Source organism: Pelophylax lessonae (assembly GCF_965119305.1).
Source record: "Pelophylax lessonae genome assembly, chromosome: 11".
In the NCBI taxonomy this organism is placed as follows: domain Eukaryota; kingdom Metazoa; phylum Chordata; class Amphibia; order Anura; family Ranidae; genus Pelophylax; species Pelophylax lessonae.
In genome coordinates, this window is record NC_138778.1 from 15,973,446 (window position 1) to 15,983,996 (window position 10,551).

General features: G+C 51.2%; 1 protein-coding gene across 1 annotated transcript; it reads left to right on the forward strand.

Moving 5' to 3' along the window:
- The first annotated feature begins 4,356 nt into the window (after positions 1-4,356).
- ACTG1 (actin gamma 1) lies at positions 4,357-10,255 on the forward strand. Its single transcript, XM_082271820.1, has 6 exons — positions 4,357-4,476; positions 7,546-7,673; positions 7,845-8,084; positions 8,386-8,824; positions 8,942-9,123; positions 9,254-10,255. Exons 2-6 carry the CDS (start codon positions 7,551-7,553, stop codon positions 9,395-9,397), a joined length of 1,128 nt encoding a protein of 375 aa, XP_082127946.1. The 5' UTR covers positions 4,357-4,476; positions 7,546-7,550; the 3' UTR covers positions 9,398-10,255.
- The last annotated feature ends 296 nt before the right edge of the window (positions 10,256-10,551 follow it).

Genomic DNA, 10,551 nt, shown 5'->3' on the forward strand with positions numbered 1-10,551 from the left:
TCAATGGAAAGGGGCATTTTTGAGGCACCTCCCACTCATTTCAATGGAAAGGGGCATTTTTGAGGCCCCTCCCACTCATTTCAATGGAAAGGGGCATTTTTGAGGCACCTCCCACTCATTTCAATGGAAAGGGGCATTTTTGAGGCACCTCCCACTCATTTCAATGGAAAGGGGCATTTTTGAGGCCCCTCCCACTCATTTCAATGGAGAGGGGCATTTTTGAGGCAATTTATTTAGCACTCCAAAGACACTGCTTGCAGGATTTTTTCACCGCCCCGCCCCAGTGTGAAAGCATTCATTGATTTCAATGGGAATAGATTTTTCTGAGCCTTTCAGGAGCTTTTTTTAGCGCCAAAGCGCTAGAAAAGTGCCTCAGTGTGAAAGGGTTCTTAACCCCTTGCCGACCGCCCGCCGCAAATATACCGCGGCAAGATGGCTCAGCTGTGCGAATCGTCCTACCCATACGTCTCTCCTCAGGAGTGGCGATTCGCGAGAGGGGAAGCTGATCTGCGGGGCCAGCGGCCGCGTTTGCCCCTGGGCACCAGCGGTCACTCCCTGGAAGACAGAACAGCGGTCTGCCTTTAAGACTCGGTTCACACTGGGCCGTCCGACTCTGAAGCCGCCCCCTGCAGTGCTACTTCAGCATGACTTGCAAACTACTTCTTTAATAGAAGTCAATGCAAGCCGATCCGAAGTCACCCCCAAAGAAGTGCAAGAACCTTTTTCTAAGTCGGAGCGACTTGAGTTGCTCTGATCAGAACGATTCCATTGCACTGAATGGAGTGCGACTTGTCAGGCGACTTAATCGCCCCAGTGTGAACCGGCTCTTAGATAAAAAAAAAAAACATGGAAGCATACAAGAGGACATTAATGTATATGGGAAGGCCCCCAATATAAATACAAATACAGATGTTGAAAGTAGTGGACACAGAAGCCCCCGACGCGTTTCAACCTCTTTTTTTTTTGTTTATAGCGCAAAAAATTTTAAATCGCAGAGGTTATCAAGACATGGATGAGCAAGTTTTGGGGTGGAGGAACTTGACTGGCCTGCACCTCAACCCGATAGAACAACTTTGGGATGAATTAGATCGGAGACTGTGAGCCAGGCCTTCTCATCCAACATCAGTGCCTGACCTCACAAACGTGCTACAGGAAGAATGGTCAAACATTCCCATAGACCAGTGCTGGTGAACCTTGGAACCCCAGATGTTTTGGAACTACATTTCCCATGATGCTCATGTAGCAGAAAACAAATTGGCCTAAAAGGTTAAAGAATTTTGGTTTTTGATTTTTTTTTTGGGGAATGTTATATAGCAGAATGTAAAAAAAAAATGTTGTTTTTTTTATTCCAGAATTGTCGCTCTTTTTTTGTTTATAGCACAAAAAAAATAAAAAATAAAATCGCACAGGTGATCAAATACCACCAAAAGAAAACTCTGTTTGTGGGGAAAAAAGGACATCAATTTTATTTGGGTACAGTGTTGCACGACCGCGCAATTTTCCGTTAAAGTGACGCAGTGCCGAATCGCAAAATATGGCCTGGTCAGGAAGGGGGCAAATCCTTCCGGTCTTAAAGTGGTTAATTATAGGCCGGTGTCACACCTTTGTGGCAATGCGTAAACCTCGGAAAACCAGCTGCAACTTACAGATCGGGGGGGGGGGGGGGGGGCATGTTTAGGTCCACTTACTCCCCATGCAGCGTGTGACCCCAGGTGGTGCCCTTATGTGCCTTGTCCTGCTAAACGTACCAACAGCTCCGGCACCTTTCTTATGTGTCAAACTTTTTGATTTAAAAATGTGCTTCTAATGTCCGAGGATGTCAGTGTTGTTTTTTATTTTGTATCCTTCTTTAGTATATGAGGCTGAAACAAAGAATTTAAGAAAAATAAATAGTGTGTGTCTGGGGTGCAATGAACAATGAGTGACATGCGTTGTCACACTGCGGCCTATGAAGAGCCGGGGGGCCTGACCTAAACAAACAGGAGAACAGTAAACATCTTCCTTTGCCCATAGCAACCAGTTTGACACACTGAGCGAAGGATCACGGTTGCCAGGGGCAACAACAAGCTTCTCCTTTCACAGAGTTTCAGCGATGTTTATTGTCAGCTCCTGAGTCCCCCTGATATAGATTGTCAGCTCCTGGGCCCCCCCTCACCCATGTAAATTGTCAGGTTCGGGGCCCTCATATGTAGATTGTCAGCTCTTGGACCCCCGGTTATCCCCATCCTCCCGGTGTAGACTGTCAGCTCTTGGGCCCCCTGTGTAGATTGTCAGCTCCTGTGTAGACTGCCAACTCCTGGGCCCCCTGTGTAGATTGTCAGCTCCTGTGTCGACTGTCAGCTCCTTGGCCACCTGTGTAGATTGTCAGCTCCTGGGCCCCCTGTGCAGATTGTCAGCTCCTCTGCCCCATGTAGATTGTAAGCTCTTGGGCCCCCTGTGTAGATTGTCAGCTCCTGGACCCCCTGTGTAGATTGTCAGCTCCTGGGCCCCCTGTGTAGATTATCAGCTCCTGTGTCCCCCTGTGTAGATTGTAAGCTCCTGTGTCCCCCTGTGTAGATTGTCAGCTCCTGGGCCCCCTGTGTAGATTGTCAGCTCCTGTGTCCCCCTATGTAGACTGTCAGCTCCTGGGCCCCCTGTGTAGATTGTCAGCTCCTGGGCCCCCTCACCTGCGTAGATTGTCAGCTCCTGTGTCCCCCCTGTGTAGATTGTCAGCTCTTGGGCCCTCTGTGTAGACTGTCAGCTCTTGGGCCCTCTGTGTAGACTGTCAGCTCTTGGGCCCTCTGTGTAGACTGTCAGCTCTTGGGCCCCCTGTGTAGACTGTCAGCTCCTGGGCCCCCTCACCTGCGTAGATTGTCAGCTCCTGTGTCCCCCTGTGTAGATTGTCAGCTCTTGGGCACCCTCACCTGTGTAGATTGTCAGCTCTTGGGCCCACAGTAATCCCCCTCCTCCCATTGTAGTCTGTTAGCTCCTTGGTGTAGCTTGTCAGCTCTTGGGCCCCCTGTGTAGATTGTCAGCTCCTGGGCCCCCTGTGTAGATTGTCAGCTCCTGGTCCCACTGTGTAGACTGTCAGCTCCTGGGCCCCCTCACCTGCATAGATTGTCAGCTCCTGGGCCCCCTCACCTGCATAGATTGTCAGCTCCCGTGTACCCCTGCGTAGATTGTGAGCTCTTGGGCCCACAGTAATCCCCCTCCTCCCAGTGTAGACTGTTAGCTCCTTGGTGTAGATTGTCAGCTCTTGGGCCCCCTATGTAGATTGTGAGCTCTTGAGCCCACAGTAATCCCCCTCCTCCCGGTGTAGTCAGCGCCTGGGTAGATTGTCAGCTCTTGGACACCCAGCTATCCCCCTTCTCCCGGTGTAGACTGTCAGCTCTTGGGCCCCCTGATGTAGATTGTCAGCTCTTGGGCCCACAGTAATCCCCCTCCTCCCGATGTAGTCAGCTCCTGGGCCCCCTGTGTGGATTGTCAGCTCTTGGACCCCCAGCTGCCCCCCTTCTCCCAGCGTAGACTGTCAGCTCTTGGGCCCCCTGATGTAGATTGTCAGTTCTTGGGCCCCCAGCTATCCCCCTCCTCTCGGTGTAGATTGTCAGCTCCTATGCCCCCTTTATGTAGATTGTCGGTTCCTGGATGTAGATTGTCAGCTCCTGGGACCCATGTGTGGATTGTCAGCTCTTGGACCCCCAGCTATCCCCTTCTCCCGGTGTAGATTGTCAGCTCCTGTGTCCCCCTTATGTAGATTGTCAGCTCTTTGACCCCCAGCTATCCCCTTCTCCCGGTGTAGATTGTCAGCTCTTGGGCCCCCTGATGTAGATTGTCAGCTCTTGGACCCCCAGCTATCCCCCTTCCCCCGGTGTAGACTGTCAGCTCTTGGGACCCCCAGCTACCCCCCTCCTCCCGGTGTAGATTGTCAGCTCCTGTGTCCCCCTAATGTAGATTGTCGGTTCCTGGATGTAGATTGTCAGCTCTTGGACCCCCAGCTACCCCCCTCCTCCCGGTGTAGATTGTCAGCTCTTGGACCCCCAGCTATTCCCCCTTCCCCCGGTGTAGACTGTCAGCTCTTGGGACCCCCAGCTATCCCCCTCCTCCCGGTGTAGATTGTCAGCTCCTGTGTCCCCCTAATGTAGATTGTCGGTTCCTGGATGTAGATTGTCAGCTCCTGGGCCCCAGCTCTCCATCCCCTCCCCCTCCTTTCTCTCCGTTCATGCGGCTTCAGGGGTTCCGGGTAGGAGGATGGGCGTCTCCCTTCCAGGTCCCGGCGCCTCCCCCTCCCCGCCCCGCCGGCCAATGGCAGAGCCGGTATCTCAAAGTTGCCCATATTTGGCGATCTTCTGTCCGCGCGCTGGGGGGCGGGGCCGCCTCGCGCTGACGTTAAATACCATAACGGACGCTTGTAGAAGTCTCATTCAGCCGGCGGCAGCGGACTTGATAGCACCTCACCTACCAACTTCTCCAGCGTCAGGAAAACCTTCAAACCACCAGGTAAAAGATTAGAACCCATCCCCCCCCCCCCCCTCCTCCTTCTCCTCACCTACCGGGCGGTGTCGGTGATACCTGGGGGCGGCGGGTGGAGGGCCCCGGGCGGCACTGGAAGACCTTAGCGGGACACTTGGAATACTTTATTGACTTTTCTTATCTGCTGGGTTTTGTAGCTCTTACGGTACTTGGGAGTGAGGTAAAGCTTGGGCGATGGAGTTCTCGCGAGACTTGCTCCCTGAGGCGCGCTGAGACTTGGAGGTGTTGAGAATTGAATGTAAGGTGCAACCGGTAACAGTTCTCGCGAGACTTTGCCTGAAGTAAAGCTCGGGCCGGCTGGAGTTCTCGCGAGATCTTGCCGGAGGTGTTCCTCGATGGGTGTGTGAGAAGCGCGTGGATCTAGTTCTCGCGAGACCTGTCATAATTTTGTTTTGTAGTTCTCGCGAGACTTGGGTACCTGAGGTATGTTTGGGTGTGAGGGGCGCTTGTCCTGAGTTCTCGCTAGATGAAAGGTTGTTGAGGTAAAGCTGGGCGAGTCTTAAATATGTAGATTTGTCTGAAGTTAGTCCGAGGCTGTTCTCGCGAGACTTGGGTACCTGAGGCATGTTTGGGTGTCCGAGGTTGTAGTTCTCGCGAGACTTGGGTACCTGAGGCAAGTTTGGGTGTGAGGGGCGCTTCTCATGGGTTCTCGCGAGAGGAAAGGTTGTTGAGGTAAAGCTGGGGTGTGCTGTAATGTGTAGTTCTTGTATAGATTTGTCTGAGGTTGTAGTTCTCGCGAGATCTGTGTGAAGACAGTTTGCTTGTTCTCGCGAGATTAGCGACTGGGACTTGTAGTTCTGAGCTTGTGGTGACCCCTGCGGGTGTGGCTGGCTCTGACTGAAGGCAAGTTCCGGCCTGTGGGCTCCCTGACGCTTGTAGTCTCTCAGCTCCTCGTTCTAGGGTGTCTTTAGTACTCTAGCATACCGCTGTGCATGCTGGGTGTTGTAGTTCGGTGGCACTATACGATGTATAGTGCCTGTGAAGTAAAAAGGGCGGGTGCCGAGGAGGGAAGATGGCGGCTGTGAGGTGAAAGAACTTTAACATGGCGGGCCGGGGCTCGCTCGGTACGTCACGGTGAGGTGGCCGGGTGACAGGTGCCGCAGGGTGGGCGTGGTCCGCCTCGGCTATTGTCCGCCGAGGCCTGTGAAGGGGGAGGGCGGGGCGCGGCTGTCAGTGCGCGGGCTCCACTCGGGCTTACGTCACCAGGTCGGCACGCCCTTCTCTCGGCTGGCCTGATCCCCCCCCCCCCCTCCGCTTGGTGATGCTCGCCACGCCCAGAGCGGGTGGGCGCGGCCTGTGGACCTGTCGCTACCATATTAGGGCACAAAATGCGCTGATTGGTTGGGAGGTAAAAATTCAAACTGGCCGGTGGGCGTGGCTGATGTGACTGTTTCCGGTATGACGTATAGGGGGCGGGGTCGGAACTTTCTAGACAGGAAAGTGACTGCCAAGTAACAGGGCGAGGTCGCTGCAGTGAGTGATCAGGGAGGGGGGTGGGGTGAGTCATCAGCTGTACACTGATCCATTACAGGCTCTTATTTCATAACCAGTGACTCAGCAGAGGAACTAACAGACCCAGCATGCCTCTAGTGGTGTACAATGCTGATGTGAATGGGTTTGCTGGCTGAGACTTTTAGTTCTACTAAAGGCTGTTTTACTGTAAAAATTGCAAAATTTAAAGTGACCGTTCCTGCACCCGGCTTGGGCTGTTGCTGTGGGCAACCCTCTGCATTTTACCAATACATTCTTAAGCTGTATCATGCATTTTTCTGATTGGCTCTGCTAGTTACTTTAAAACAGGTGTGGCTTTATAGTTAACCCTTTGTATTTTATCTATACATTCTTCAGCTATATCCTGCTTATTTCTGATTGGCTCTGCTAGTCAGTTTATATAGTTAACCCTTTGCATGCATTTTATCAATGCGTTCTTCAGCTGTATCCTGCTTATTTCTGATTGGCTTAGCTAGTTATTAAAACGTGTGGCTTTATAGTTAAATGTTAATCCAGCAAACTGGTTTAGAAAGGCGTGGTGAACATGCCTGCAAGTGGGTGGCCAATAGGGGACAGACAGGGTTGCATGGGTGGGTCCTGCCTGCAGGTGGGTGACCAATAGGGGAGTGGGACAGGGTTGCATGGGTGGGTCCTACCTGCAGGTGGGTGACCAATAGGGGTGGGGTGTGAGACAGTTGCATGGGTGGGTCCTGCCTGCAGGTGGGTGGCCAATAGGCAACTGAGCATGGGTTGAATTCATTGGGGGTCCACCACTCAGGTGGGAGGTTGCTGACTGGTGGGCAGCTTGGGGGGGGGGGGGGCAGTTGCATGCCTAGGGTGAGTGACAGGGGAAAGCCAATACAATGGGGGTACTGGGAGATGGGCAGCCAGTGGAGGTTGTGTCCTCTTTTTTACAGGTGGGCAATAGGCAACTGACAGGAATTGTATAGGGGGGGGCAGGCAATCGGGTGGGAGCATGTGATAGGTTGGCAGCCAATTGGGGAGAAGGGCCTCCAATATAATGGGGGTGCTGCCAGGTAGATGACTAATTGGGTTGTGAGCAGCCAATGCAATGGGAATGTGGAGGACGGAGCTTGCCTACAGGTGGGCAGTACATAGGCAATGGAGCAGGGTGTTGCATTAGGAGGGTGCTGGCAGGTGGGCAGCCAATACAATAGTAAGGGTGGAGCCACCTGCAGGTTGGCAGCCATAGGCAATGGAGTAGGGGTTGCTTGGACAGGGTGCCTGCTGGTGATTGGTCAGAGGGTGTGCTCCACCTGCAGGGGGGCAACCAATAGGATGATGGGGGTTGCTTGGATAGGATGCCTGCAGGTGATTGGTCAGAGGGTGGGCTCCACCTGCAGGTGGGCAACCAATAGGATAGGGGTTGCTTGGATAGGGTGCCTGCAGGTGATTGGTCAGAGGGTGGGCTCCGCCTGCAGGTGGGCAACTAATAGGATGAAATGTGCTTGCAGTCTTGCTTTATGGTACACTATATAAATAGTAAATGTTGCAATGTTATAAAGTTTTATTTTTTTTTTACAGATAACATGGATGAGGAAATCGCCGCACTCGTCATTGACAATGGCTCTGGTATGTGCAAAGCCGGCTTTGCTGGAGATGATGCTCCCCGTGCTGTCTTCCCTTCAATCGTTGGACGCCCCAGACATCAGGTGTGTAAACCGGTTGCTCTCCCCCCTATGGTCCTTGTAGTGTAGATTGCAGTCATTGTCTTCTCCCTTTTTGTCTCTTATCTCAGTCCCCAGTCTTGCTGTGTGGTCCCTTGATTCCCTCATGCCTGTAAGGTCTTTTATCTAAACCTGGCTTGTCCCTTCTCTCCACAGGGTGTCATGGTTGGCATGGGACAGAAAGACAGCTACGTAGGTGATGAAGCCCAGAGCAAGAGAGGTATCCTGACCCTGAAGTACCCCATTGAACACGGCATCGTAACTAACTGGGATGATATGGAGAAGATCTGGCATCACACCTTCTACAATGAGCTGCGTGTCGCCCCTGAAGAACATCCAGTCCTGCTCACAGAAGCCCCCCTGAACCCCAAAGCCAACAGAGAAAAGATGACACAGGTTGGTTTCTTCCCACCTCTCAGCACTCATATCCTCCATTACGGGAGACTTCTTATCAATCTCATTCCTCATTTCTCAGACTCCACATTTTTCTTTCAATGTTTCCAGGGCTCTGTTCTTCTTCTGGCATTTCCCTCCTGAAGCCTCAGGTTTCTGTTTCACTGGTTTATTTCTGCTTGTTCTGTTCTTTTTCTACACTTTAACCATTTTTGTTTTTTTTAACCTGCATGCCGGCATGTTAGCATGGTTTGGGGTGCACCAGCCTAGTGCTTATAGTAACCGTGTCTCTTCTCTCCCACAGATCATGTTTGAGACATTCAACACCCCTGCCATGTACGTTGCCATCCAGGCTGTGCTGTCTCTGTATGCCTCTGGTCGTACCACTGGTATCGTGATGGACTCTGGTGATGGTGTTACCCACACAGTACCCATCTATGAAGGTTATGCCCTGCCCCACGCCATCCTGCGTCTGGACTTGGCTGGTCGTGACCTGACAGACTACCTCATGAAGATCCTGACCGAGAGAGGCTACAGCTTCACCACAACAGCCGAAAGAGAAATCGTGCGTGACATCAAGGAGAAACTCTGCTACGTCGCCCTGGACTTCGAGCAGGAGATGGCAACTGCTGCCTCCTCCTCTTCCCTGGAGAAGAGCTACGAGCTGCCCGACGGTCAGGTCATCACCATCGGAAACGAGAGGTTCAGGTGTCCAGAGGCCCTCTTCCAGCCATCTTTCTTGGGTAGGTACCAGCTTGATTTGACTGTTGGATGAATAACTTGTAATGATCAAAGCCCCAGCAGATGACTTGGGTGGCCAAGGTACATGCACTAATACATCTACACTTCTTGCCCCATAGGTATGGAATCTTGCGGTATTCACGAAACCACATTCAACTCAATCATGAAGTGCGATGTAGATATCCGTAAGGACCTGTATGCCAACACTGTGCTGTCTGGAGGTACCACCATGTACCCTGGCATCGCTGACAGAATGCAGAAGGAAATCACAGCCCTGGCCCCTAGCACAATGAAAATTAAGGTAAGCATTGGTCATGGGGGGAGAAGAGAACGGGTCTTGGTTTGTCACGGGGAGAGTCTTCTTGGAAGAGGGGCTTCTGGGGAGTGATTCTTGGTCCTTCCACCGGTACTAACAAGCTTTTCTCCTTCAGATCATTGCACCACCCGAGCGCAAGTACTCCGTCTGGATCGGTGGCTCCATCTTGGCCTCCCTCTCCACCTTCCAACAGATGTGGATCAGCAAGCAGGAATACGACGAATCCGGCCCATCCATCGTCCACCGCAAATGCTTTTAAACGGACTGCTAGCAGATGCATCGCATTTGCTGCATGAGTTGTTCAAAGTGTTAAATATTTGCTTCGGCAAATGTGTACGCCTCATGCTAGCCTCGTGAAACTGGAATAGAGCCAACTTCCAAACGAACTTGCCCTCAGAATGTGAGACACTCTAAAGTCACCTGTTGGGGATTTTTTCTTTTATTTTTGTAATGCAAGACTTGGAACTGTCTCTCAATATCAAACTATTCCTGTGGTGTCAGTGCTAGCATATAATACCCTGTACACACCTCCAATACAAACTCCGCTTGGCATTCCGTCTTGGGTGTCTCCTTTAAGCTATAAACGTCTAAGAAATGCATTTCTGTGAAAGGCTGCCGATCTGCGACAGTATTGTGAATGACACTTCTCTGGGGGGGTCCTGGCTGTCACGGGGAAGTCGAGGTGGGAGATGTGTACAGGGTATCTGAGGTTTAGGCTTCCAGATAACCAATTTTAGCGCTTAATATTCCAGAATTTCATGTCTGAGGCTGGTAAGAGTTCATGAAGGAATTTATCACTTCTGTTTTTTTTTGCCACTTTTTTTCTTGTACAATTGAAAAAAACGGCATCCAGGCCTTAGAACCAGTTTGTTTTTTCTTAGCCCAGTTTGTATTCCCATCATTGAACGGGTCTGAAGTTACAACTTATTGCAGTTACACCTGTAAATTTATTCATCCGAGTTAATTTATGTAAATTTTTTTGTATGTTGCCTTAATGTTCTCACATGACAGTAGAAGAACCAAAATTTGTAAGTCATCCTGAAGTTTAAAAACAAATTGTAACTCCCAGAAAACACTTCATTGTGTAAGGAAAATAAAGCGCTGCAGTAAATAGAAATCTTTGTGTGCCTGTTCAGTGTTACTCAAAGGGAACCCTTTGTATCACAGGGGTGTTATATATGGGGGGGGGGGTGCAAATCTTGGTGTACCTGTGGGGTAAATGGATAAATACTTGGTAGCGAAGGTGACCTCTCCTGGGAATGCTTGGTACAGATCACAATCCCAGTGCAGGATCTTGCAAAGGGTTGGGCTACTCAACCTCAGATCTGGCCAGAAGGTGATTTCACCCTCTACACCAGGGGTGTCCAAACTAAGGCCCTGTAGCTGTTCAGGAACTACAATTCCCATGAGGCA